Source organism: Lupinus angustifolius, chromosome LG07 (genome assembly GCF_001865875.1).
Source record: "Lupinus angustifolius cultivar Tanjil chromosome LG07, LupAngTanjil_v1.0, whole genome shotgun sequence".
Lineage (NCBI taxonomy): Eukaryota > Viridiplantae > Streptophyta > Magnoliopsida > Fabales > Fabaceae > Lupinus > Lupinus angustifolius.
Genome location: NC_032015.1, coordinates 9,114,255 through 9,127,014, shown reverse-complemented (window position 1 = coordinate 9,127,014; position 12,760 = coordinate 9,114,255). Strand labels below are relative to the sequence as shown.

The 12,760-nt window shown below is 30.8% G+C and overlaps 2 protein-coding genes across 3 annotated transcripts; both read left to right on the top strand.

Moving 5' to 3' along the window:
* LOC109352778 (actin-depolymerizing factor 7) lies at window positions 338-1,962 on the top strand. The gene is made up of 3 exons (XM_019594973.1): window positions 338-464; window positions 1,006-1,265; window positions 1,586-1,962. Exons 1-3 carry the CDS (start codon window positions 462-464, stop codon window positions 1,734-1,736), a joined length of 414 nt encoding a protein of 137 aa, XP_019450518.1. The 5' UTR covers window positions 338-461; the 3' UTR covers window positions 1,737-1,962.
* On the top strand, window positions 9,626-11,976 carry LOC109352221 (type 1 phosphatases regulator ypi1-like). 2 transcript variants are annotated; one of them, XM_019594102.1, is made up of 2 exons: window positions 9,626-9,824; window positions 11,383-11,976. In XM_019594102.1, exon 2 carries the CDS (start codon window positions 11,415-11,417, stop codon window positions 11,790-11,792), a length of 378 nt encoding a protein of 125 aa, XP_019449647.1. In that variant the 5' UTR covers window positions 9,626-9,824; window positions 11,383-11,414; the 3' UTR covers window positions 11,793-11,976. The 2 variants fall into 2 exon arrangements, with proteins under 2 accessions (XP_019449647.1, XP_019449646.1); XM_019594101.1 differs by having other exon boundaries at window positions 9,628-9,824; window positions 11,371-11,976.

Below are 12,760 nucleotides of genomic sequence, written 5' to 3'. Positions count from 1 at the left end.
CCATTACTTATATTTTCCACCAAACTCTTCATGGTGTTATCACCCCCACTATCTTCAATCGTTTTAATCCATTCATGTATATAATTCTCAAGAAAGCAATGATTTAATGACTATTGCTTCACCCCTTAAAAATGAAAATTGTTTTAAAATTATATTTTATAAAACCAACATCCTTGGCTAGATTTAATTAAGGCAACAAATTAAGGTTCAACATGCACATGCAATTGATGGATAGAACATGAGACGTTCCTACCTTTGTGGACATGATCATCCATTGAAGTTTAGGGTAATTTCAACCTTTGTTTTCTCCCTCAAAATTCTCCTTCCCTCAGTTTTTGTCCCTATACTTTCACTGCCTTCCCTAAAATAAGGATCTCTTCCCTTGTCTCTTTGTTCTTTCTTTCTTTCCCATTTCTCTTCTTTCACATTTCTGTTTGGCTTTCTCTATCAAAGGTGGCAACATGGTACGTTTTCTCCATCTCTACCTCAAAGCCCAAAATTTAACAATGCATTGTGTCTAAGCCTTTTAGCCTGTGACAGGAAAAATTCAGTAGAGCCTAATGTAAATTAAAAGAGTGCAGTTCATTGCACGAAGCTCAGACCTACTGAGGGTATGGGGAGGCACAATCTTACCTCCGTAAGCGGAGAGATTATTTCGAGGAATAGAGCTTAATGTAAATTAGAATAGTATTTTCTTTCCATGGGTCATTCATATTTATCCTATAGCACATAACTTACACTGACTGATTCAATAAATGCAGCATAGCATAAACAAGATAATTAGAGAAAATGGTTACATAGAAGCATAAATGCTTTTTCATTGCACCATTCAAACTAACCAATTCTACATTTATTATTAGCTGAGTTTCACTAATGAGAAAGTTTGAAGTTTGGCACTTAATTGTGCATAACTTAGAATCTATATATGCAGCGTGTGATTTCACAAAATATCTAAAATGCTTTATTGTTCTAATTTTTGTTACCACGAATGTAACTTTGAATTAGGCGAACGCAGCGTCTGGAATGGCTGTTAGTGATGAATGTAAACTGAAGTTCTTGGAGCTAAAGGCAAAGAGGAATTACCGTTTCATTGTGTTCAGGATTGAGAACCAAGAAGTGGTGGTGGACAAAGTTGGAAACCCAGAAGAAACCTATGATGATTTCACTGCATCTCTTCCTGCTGATGAGTGTCGTTATGCTGTCTTCGATTTTGATTTCACTACTATTGAAAATGTCCAGAAAAGCAAGATTTTCTTCATTGCATGGTAATTGATGATCATAAAAGTTCATGTTAACATGCTAAAATTCATAGCATATTTTAGTTATACATGGAAATGAATACAACATATTGTAGAAAATACTGCAGGATGCTTATAGCCTATAAAAAAATTCATTACTACATCTGCTACACATAGAAATTGTGGACTTCAGTTTTGATGGCATGAGCATACTTTTCTTACAATGTCTCTACCTAAGAGCATATATTTATTGAAATTAATAAAATCAGCATTGTGCAGATAAGATAAATAGAAGGTTTTGTTTCATGTTATATATTTAACTATATATTATTATTTGTCACAAGTAGGTCTCCAGATACATCAAAAGTGAGACACAAAATGGTGTATGCTAGCTCCAAGGACAGATTCAAGAGGGAACTTGATGGAATTCAAGTTGAGTTACAAGCAACAGATCCTAGTGAAATGAGCATTGACATCATTAAAGGCAGGGCAATATAATAGTATCATCTACTTATCCAATTTCATAGTTCAAGCACTCTGGTTTCTCTTTTTCATATTTTATTGTATTCTTTCTTGTGGAATGGTTTATATTCTAAACATTTAGTTTATTGTAAAATCATGAGAAGCACTTTGTCATGAAACTCAAACTATATTAGACAACTTGGCTTATTGTATGTATACAGTATGTTCTTTTGGATTTAAAAATGCAACTGCATTTTGCATTGTAACTTAGTTCTTCCTTCTCCTTTATTCATTTCAAACTTGCAAAGGATTAAAATTAACAGTAGCAGAAATTTCTGGCTGTATATATGGTTGAATAATAGTTTAATATTATTTAATGTCATATATGACAATAAAAATGTCCTCGTGATAGATGTTAAATTCTCTTCTTCCATACCTTTTCTATTTTCTTACACGACTTCCACTGGTAGAAGTTCCATAGCTTTTCTATTTTCTTACACGACTTCCACTGGTAAAAGTCGTTGTAAATATGTGATTGTTCTGCCATCTTATATGCTAGTACTTGGTCCATATCACACTCCTAATTCTCTAATAATGTTAAAGTTTGTTGGGCCTTTTTATTTTAGCTCACTTTCCTTTTCTTTTACTTGAGTCTGTTAGATAGTTTTCTATAAATAGTCTTAGTTAATTTTATTAGGTATTAACTAATTTCCATTTTGGTCATCTTCTCAAAACTCTCTAGTTGTAGTTCATATTGGAGTAATAAAACTAAGGTATTATTTTCTTCTTGTTTCTCCTTTCTTTCTTCCACTGTGCAACCAAATTAAGATGGTATCACAACAACTCAAATGGAGAGCTTTGTTGTGCACTCATTTATCTGCTTCTTGATCAAATCTTCATCTTTCTTCTTCATCATCACCAAATTCTCAATTTCTCTCCTTCTAGAGATTCTTGGTATTTATGCTTTGACAATGAAGGAGAAGCTTATGCAAACCTCTTAGGGTTGCCTTTGTTTTAGGAATTGTATGGAAGGTGAACACAGTTTGATAGAATTTGTGGGAGTGTGAATGATATGTGCGTGAGGCACTAGGGAAATGGAAACGAATGAAAGGTGAAACGCCATAAGTATGGAATACTTGATAAGCCAAATGATGTTTGCCACAAGCTAGGAAGCTTGATAAGAGCTATAATGGTGGTCACGTCCAATCCAAGGTTTTTAGGAGAATTCTCTCAACTAAAAGACATTATTTTTTATCCAAATTAAACTTAATTCATTTATCATGAAAGAAATACATAAATAGGGAAATTCTGAATTGACTAGGCCTAAATTGAAATTTGAAATCCTAATTAAAACATGTAATTAAATGTTTTTTAGTGAGAGTTTAATGGTTGATATGGTATTGTGTTGGTCGAATTCCTTTTAAGTAATCAACCATGTGCTTATTTGATTTTTACAAATTGAATGTGCTTTGCTTGGCTGAATTGATATGGACAAATTCTTCTAGAAAATGGCCTTGAAAAGGAAAGTTCATAATTACTTAAATCTTCATGTTTTGGCTGTGAGTTTAAATTCAAATTTGAATGAACCGAATGGCTTTTGATCCTTGCAAATCCGAAGTGAAAATGTGGAGAATGTCCAAGGATTACACACCTACTTTGAATGAAAAGACCTTGAATAAGACTTGATGACTTATCTTTCTTGGACGGCCTTCAATGCTTTGAATGAGACTTGATTACTTGCCTTTATGGAATGATCCTTGTCTTGAATGAGACTTAATGAGTTTGAGCCAAATTAACTTTCATTCATTTGTTTTCAAATCCTTCTTGATCCTTGCCTAAACCCAATGGCTTCCACAAGAATAGCTTGAACTGTGCTTCATATATTGTTAGGCTCATTGAGTTGATAAAAACTTGCCTTATTTAACTTCCTCCATGTAAAGTTGAACTTGACTTACCATTATTATCTCCTTGCTAATTACTATGATGATTCCACATGGTCTTCTAGTCCTTAATTTCTTGGCCTCTATTGGACCATGCTACAAGAAAAATAAAGTACTTCTCAACCCTCATATTACATTATTCTAAGGATGTCCATGAGAATAAAATCTCAATTTATTGAAAACAATAACTAAAAACTATCATAATTTCATTCTAAGAGTGTGGACTCCAAGTAACTCTTCTACTTGTAAAATTGTCCTCCACAAATTATAGGTTGCTCCGCTTAGTTTACATCAGAAGCATATGTTGTTGGTTTTGAGGGTGCTTTTGCCTCTACACAAACTGAAATTTATTGGTGTTTGCTTTGTCACATTGTATTACTTAGTTTTGGAGAAGAATTTCAAGCTAGAAGAAGCAAGAACCAATTAGAAGATTAAGGAAGGCCATAACATTATTTCTACGCATACTGCATTACAGTTTTTGCAGCAATGGTTGCTCTACCTTTCTCAACAACCTCTTGGAATGCCAACTCATCTTTACATTCCAATTCCAAGTTAATCACCACAAGTATCACTCAAGGAAATAATATTATCCGATTGTTTTTCATCAGAAAATTAAACTCTAGAAGAACATATCTTGTAACTATAAGAACTTTGTAGTAGTAGTCAGATGATAATAATCATCAAATACATTCCTCTAGAAAATAAGTAAAGTTGCATAGAAGAATTGTTTTTCTCTTCTCTTTATCAATCTCTTTTACAATCTTCATATACTCTATTTCTCTACAATTCTTGTTGACATTTTTCAACATAAATTGCTCATATTTCTCTAAATTCTCTCTTGTTATTTTTGAGCAAAAAAAATGCTTATATTTCTCTCATTCTTTGCCCAAGAAACCAAAATGGTATTCTTGAGCAATAATATCATTCGATTCTCCTTTTAGGTGTTGGTTCTTGATGAAAAACATTTTTATTTTCAATTACTTTCGAATTCACTCAAATCATTCATCAATCCATTCAGTGGATGAAATACACATTCTTTTTGCTCTTTGATTACTTTCTTGCAACAATCCTAACCTTGAATTGGAGTGTCTAACGAGTTACTTATTTGAACTAACACAAATGGACTTTGATTTCTTGAATTTCCTTCCTTCTATAATTGTTGCATCAGTTGTATTTCTTGTCAAATGGAAATTAGATCAAGATATTTGTACTACCATTCAAACTATAAAAAAAGGAGCAAGAGAAAGGATTTGTTTTAACAAGATGTTCAACAACGGTACTTGGAAGTTAATAGAAGCAAGGTCATCATGCTGAATTTTTGTACATCTCTTTATGCCTTGGTACCCACATGAAAAGCATGTATTGAAGTTTCACTTATTCAGTTCAACTTTTAGATCTTCTTTTCCAATGATATATGTGTTTTAGCATTGAATTTCTCCATTCAATTACCTTCTACTCAACTTGGAGAGTGAATACTAGCTTGCAGACACGTTTACCAAGCCACTTCCTCCAAAAGCTTTCCAGAATTTTTTGTCCAAGTTGGGTTATGCAATCTGCACTGTCCAACTAGAGGGGTGTTAAATTCTCTTCTTCCATAGCTTTTCTATTTTCTTACACGACTTCTACTAGTAGAAGTTTCATGGCTTTTCTATTTTCTTACATGACTTTGGTAGAAGTCCTTGTAAATATGTTCTGCCATCTTGTATGCTAGTACTTGGTACATCTTGCACTCCTAATTCTCTAATAATGTTAGTCTGTTGGGCATTTTATTTTTAGCCTACTTTCCTTTTCTTTTACTTGTGTTGTTAGATAGTTTTCTATAAATAGTTTTAGTTAGCTTTGTTAGGGATTAACTAATTTCCATTTTGTTCATCTTCTCAAAACTTTCTGGTTGTATTTCATATTGAAGTAATAAAACTGAGTTACTATTTTCTTCTTGTTTGTCCTTTCTTAATGCTTAATCTAATTTTTATTCAACAAACTTGCTACTTATCTGAAATCTAATTTAGTATAAACGTTTTCAGTTTTATTCAATGTCTAGTGTAGCAGAACAAAATATACATATGGTTGGTGCTCCGAGATGATTTTGTTGAAAGAATAATTAAGATTAACGGTTATTTGTGAGTTGAGAGCATGAAATACAGATCAATAATATTTAATTGAAACCATTTTTCAGTCATGATAACGTTCAGATCAATAATGGAAACTAAAGGCTTTGGGGGTTTGAATGTCACTTCCTTTTCTTTACCCCTTTCTAACCCTCAAGGCTATAGCCATTACTATAATGATATTGCTATTGTATTTGTTTCTGTAGTTGTGAACTCACGTTCTTTAAAAATTCATCATATCTATTTATATAAAGAAAATTCTCTGAGTATTGGACTAGATTGTTAAGGGGGAGAAAATTAGAAGTTTATAAATTATTTTATTTAAAAATAAATAAAAATAGAGACCCTTGAATTTAGTATTAAACTGTCTCAATATCTCTATCTAATACTAGACTATACCGAGATTATCTTCACTCCTATCTGGAGATAATTACGGAGCATATTCAAAAACCTGGAAATTTTCTTAAACAACAAACCTCATTATATGGAGGAAAATATGCCCTCCTTCTTTCTAAGTACTAGAAGGGGTATTGAAGATGGGCACATTGGTATTTGATAGCAATGCTACTATTGGTTTGGACTAGGGATGGCAAAAAACCCGTACCTGTGGGTACTCACGGGTAAAACCCGTACGGGCACGGGCACGGGTCACAAACGGGTACTCACAAGTATTATAAACGGATTTTAAAAATACTCGTAGTACATACGAGCGGGTACGGGTATTATAGTATCCGTACCCGCGAGTACTCGTTATTTATATGATTAATATATTATATTTAATTAAAATAAAAAATACATTATTCTAATATTTATTACACTATGTACATTTTTTCCTTTTACTTTGTTTACATATTTTATTGAGTTTGGTGGTGAAACATCCTACAAATATTATTACATGTATAGAAATACACATGTTTTACAAATAAAATATATATTTTTTGTTAAAAAAATGAGAACAAAAAATCACACAAATAGAAAACACCAATAAATTTAGCATTTTTGCCAATATTCAATCAAAATAAACAAAATAATTAAGTTTCATCTTATTTGAAACACAATAAAAGTAAAAAATTTAAAAATTATTTATAATAGAAGAAACTCGCGGTACTCATTATACCCGCATGTACCCAGAAATACAAAATACCCGCACATGGGTACCCGTACGAGTACGAGCGAGTATGAGTATTACTCTTCTATTTTGAAACGGGACTCCAATGCCAAGGGTTTTTCTTTAACTTTATCCATATTTAAGAACTAATGGAATGAAAGAGACACTTGTTAAAAAGATGAATGGTACAATTTCTAAAATATTAGGAATTTATTAAGAAATTATTTATAGGAACTTTAATTCAATTGTTCACATCAAAAGGCAACCATAATATATGTATTAGCAAAAATAACCAATATAATTGAACGTACGCAAACTTAACCCACAAATGATGAAAATAAATAAGGTGAGAAGCAATGATGAAAAGCAATGAAGTGAGGTAAGTACTTACAGTATTATCGTGTGAAATGCACTAGCATATATGATATTTCATGAGGTTGGTCATTCTTTGAAGGTACGAAGAATAATAAGGTAATGATTGCAACAAGATTGACGTAAAACAACGATAGAGGTATAACTGTGGTGATAAAGGTGGTGGAGGAAGAAGGGAGAAGAATAACTATGTCCTTTCTCTTGTGTTTCAGAAAGGCAATAACAAAGGAGGATGGAAAGAGAACAAGTCTCCTTTTTTTTCAACGACATCTTACTTAAATTGTCTATGAATCTCCACAGTATAGAATAAGAGAAAGTCATACACTTAATTTTTTTTGTATTACAAAGGATCCTCTCAACTTTTTGGATAAAAAATTAATCTTCCAACAAGTCATTCTCAAGAATCAAACATTTAACATTGGGGATCATTTAGGCCTTAAACCACTTAATATATTTGTATGTAAGTTAACATTGAATCGATCAATGTATTATTTTTTAAATTTATTTAATTAAAAAACAAAAAAATTGCACTCTTCATTTTTTGATATCCATACTAGAATATGTTAGAACTTAAGTACATGAAAAAAATTTAACATAAAAAAATAATCTATTAAATTGTCTCATAATTTAAATGTTACATTGAATTTGTTATCTAAGGTAAGACTCCTTAAAAAATATGAAAAGGGTTATAGCCCAATATTGACTTAACCAACTCAAAGAATGAGGGACTAATTACGTAATTTAATTTATACGGGTGGTATACACTAAAATATTCTTTGGGAAATGAAATAATGGTTTATTCTAACACTAGTAGTATAATGCATGGGTCTTTTCATTCATGTTCTGGAAAATATATTTAATATTTATAGTTAAGTGAAAGACCTAACTAAATTGTTAGTTAAATAGAGACATGTATTAGTTTAATAATATAATATAAATATATAAAGTTGTATTACTTGTATGAGTTGAAACAATAAATAGTTATGTAAGTCAAAATAATTATATTATAAAAGCAAAAAATAAATGCGAGCAAACAATTTAAAGTGATAAATCCTAATGACACAATTAACATTTTTGATGTTGAATTTCAACAAATTAAACTTCAATTTAAAATCTTTGTTTCTATATAATTATTTGTAATTCATTACATATGAGGACTTTAGATAATAAACAGATTAGTGTGAGGAACACATCTGTTGTCCCACAACTTAGACATTTAAATGTCTTTAAATCTGTTATCTAAAAACTAAATAATTGTTCCCCACAATTAATTATGTGATTTGAATTTTGATTGTGTTTTTTGATTAAATTTATCTTTAATCTTTAATAGGATGTAAAAATCAAAATATTAAAGTAATTTGATTTGATTTGATTGTGATATCAATTGATTTGATTAATTTATTTATGATTCCTTAATTTATTTTGATCAAAATATTATTGATCTTTTTTACACGGTTACTTTGACATTGAAAACTTAATGCATAATTATAATTATATTGATAATAAATAAATAAATAATTAAATAATTCTATTTTTAATGTCAGGAAGAAACATAAAGTTCAATTTTTTCAATCAATTACAAAAATTACATTATATATAATACATCAATTAGTAGTTACACTTTAGATATAAATTTGTAGAATTGTATATAATAAATTTGTGAAATATAGTTATATTTAATTCCACTTATTCTATTTTGTTTGAAGTTATAGATCAGTTACAAAAATGGAATATAAATTTTAGAATTATAAGTAAAAAAACTTACGGAATATTTATTGAGTAATATTCACTCATTAATAATGTTTTACATCATTCTTAATAATTTGTATTGATTCATTGAATTCCATAAAATTTGAAAAAATGAGAAATAATCTATAGTTTGAGTAGAGAGAATGTGAGTAAGAAGACATTTTCAGAATTTTAAAGTCATTTGTCAAATATATTCAAATGAAGAGGTCTACTTTAGTATTTTTAATAACTCTTTCTTTTCTTAAATAGATAGTAGATGAGTAATGTAAATCCTTGATTGAGAAATTATTGATAGTTAGGGAAAATTATTGATAATTAATATGTTTGACGTGGAAATCATACATATATATATATACATATATATATATATATATATAATAATAATAATAATAATAAAATGAACGTATAATAATAATAAGGAATTATTAATATATATGTATAATAATACTAATAAAATGAATGTATAATAATAATAAGGAATTATTAACCTTTTTGAAAGGGAAAATTCAATGAGATAATGACACATGTGCCAGATATATGGCAAGCTTTTTTGAGAGAAAAAAGTTCAATGAATGATAATATATATCACAGATGATGTGGCAAAAAGTTTATATTTGTTAAGTAGAAAATAGATTAATTTTCAATCATGAAGCTAGGGCATTAAAAGCCCTCATTTTTAACCGGAATTGCATTCATACATTGCTTTAATCAAATTTAAGTCCCTTTTTAGGCTTTCCATAAAATCCCTCGTCTTCTTCCATTTCATTCTGGAGTAACAGGGAAATCGCCACAAAACCCCATCTTCCAATTGCATAGAGACCCGAATTTAGTGTTGCGAATCGTGAAGGTTCGAGTTCAATATCCTTTCCCTTTTTACTTAATTCCAATCTTTATACCCCTTTTGCAATTTCACATTTCACTCCTTTTCTATTTATTTATTTATCTGCTGTAAAAAATTAGTTTTTTGCTTTTCCAAACGATGTTTTATGGGTCTTTTTTATGGAGGACTTTTGGATGATGCAAGAGAAATGGAGAGAGTGGTTAATTGTTAAGTTCCCCTTATGGGATTGATTCATTTCAATTTTCTAATATTACCCTTTGAATTCACTACCTATGAAAGCTGTTAAATTATGTCTTACAATATTTTTTGTTTGGTTGTTTTTTCCTTTCAATCCATTTTTATTTTTTAAGATCTTTCAATAGATTTAGTTTGGGCATGCTTTCTGGTGTTTCAATATCAAGCCTTGAAGATTATCGTTATTGGCATTGTGTATGTTGTTGTGTTCAGCAAGAGGAAAAATAAAATCAATTCTACTGAACTAATCAGGCTTCAGTTGTTTGAGCTTGAAGTTTTTCAAGCCCAAATTTGACCTTAAACTAATCTTGCTGAACATTTGTTTATAGGCAGAATTTTAATTAACTAATAATACATTTTCTAGTTGAACATGCTTTAGTTTTTTGAAGTTAATCTCAACATGCTGTTTGGTCCGCAAATTGTCGGGACCATCGTCTTTTGGAGTTAATTTCAGGGTACCTTGTGATTGATATTTGCTTGGTTAGCTGATCACTACATGGTTGATATACTGAACAAGTCTGTAATTTGTGGACTGAATGACTGATCTTTTATAGTTTTTGAGCTGCATGTGTTGGGGAGATTTGTCCCTTAAGCTAAGAATATCATTTATTTTAGGTTGTTTACGTCGGTGTAAAGATTTATATATACTCAGTACACCATCTACCATTCACTTGCATTATTTTTTTGAAGAATCAATGATAATTGAAAATGAATGGTGGACGATAAACTGACAATATATAAAACTTTTACATTGTCAGCGCAAATATATTTTTCTCTTTGTGTAAATGTGAAACCTTTGGTTTTCATAGCACTTTCAATTGTCTTTTGAATTATTCATTTGCGTTTATGCTTGTAGCATCAAATTGCTTTCTATGATGCTTTTTTTGTATAATGTATTGATTTTGTTCTTGAATCTTTGATTAGAAAGCTCTCAGGCCTTAGGTAAGTTAGATGTTTGCTTTTGAAATTGAACTTGAAGTGGGGAATGTAGGAAACTTATTTTCTTATCTAGGTTTCATGAACAATGAATTGATGATGACTTCCACCCATACAAGTTCATCACTGTCTCCGTAGTGGGGTGATTACCCCATTAAATTAGGGGTTGGGTAATGCTTGTTGTTTTGATATTTTCCATTCTGGACGAGTAATGTAGAGGAGTATTTCAGGAATGAAGGTTGGCTGTGCATAGAGGTTTCCCTTTGGATGTATTATACCTGGTTCTCTTGTTGGTTAGAGTATTCAATGATGCTTTATATTCATGTTTGTGTTTTTATTTAGGAGTTTGTGGCTTTATGCATGTTTAATTCTGATTTATCAGGTTCCTATTCGGTATCCACACCCAGAAATTGTTTTTGTCTCACCATGGATAGACGCATAAGAGCAACCAGGCCAGTGGCCTCATCTTGTCCCTCCGTCACTGGCACCAGGACTACCACCATAACCATCGAAAACTCTGACCCGTCACCCTCTTCCTCTCATCCCGAACAACAGCAACCAGAAGTCCTTTTTCTCCCCCTCAATCGCAGAAAGAAGGTCTCATGGAAAGAGGGAACCGTAGACAATGAGTTCATGCAGAAGAAGAGCTCCAAGAAGTGCTGTATCTTCCATAAACAAAAGCCCTTTGATGAAGACGACAGTGACGAAGATGACATACCTGATCACTCTGATAAACATTCTCATGATCACAGTGAAGATGGGTGCTGTTCTAAGAATAATGATGAAGCTGGTTCAAGCAGTTAGGTAACAATCAATCAGAACAGTGATGTATGAATGGAAAATGAGATACATATCTTTTGTAAACGTAAAAGCTTTTTATAATTCATTGATGCTGGACTTTTATGTTTATTAGTAAATGAAGTTGTTGGAATTTTGCTTGGAATAAAATCATGGCATTGAAACAAAAAAATGCTTAGTTTCTTTTTTACCCTCTTGGTTGTTTCTTGAACTTGATTGATGATTATAGTAATTACTTCAATTATACTATGGTTGAGATGGTTTATGTCTGCTGAAATTCAAGTCTGTAGATTCACAAATTTTTTGACTGGCAGAATACATTATGGTTCTTTGTTTTATACCTTTTTATTTGTCTAGCAAGACTTGGATAAATTTGAGCCATCGTCTTTTGAGATGATTAAAATGGTTTGAACTTATTTGTAGTTATATTTATTATATTTGTAGTTATGTTCTTATAAAATCTTAGTTGTTGAATTAAATTTTAAACTTATTTGTGAGGTTTGAACTTATTCAAGTGGATAGTTTTACCATACAAGTATAAGACCCACAATACTAGGGATTAAATGTTAAACGATAAAATGTAAAAGAGAATATACTCAATGCTGCAGAGATAAGAATGTTATATTAAATGAGTGAACACAATAAACAATATATGATAAAATGAGTACAATAACTAGAAAGTTGGATTTTTTTGGGTACAAAGTTGGATTAACAAAAAGTTGATAAAATCAAGCCTTAGATTAAATATCAGAAAATCACGAATTTCGAAACACAACCCTGAACTTAATTAATTATGCAAGGTAGTTTAAATTTAACCTCTCGTCTATATGCAACAACAAAATCTTGTCAGGGGTAAATAATCAAAATTTTGACCTATAGAATAAAGAAACTCCTTGCATTTTAGCCTCTAATTTTCAAAGGGAAAGTACCTTATCAAAAGGGGTGGTGATGAAGACATGGCCTAATAATGAAAC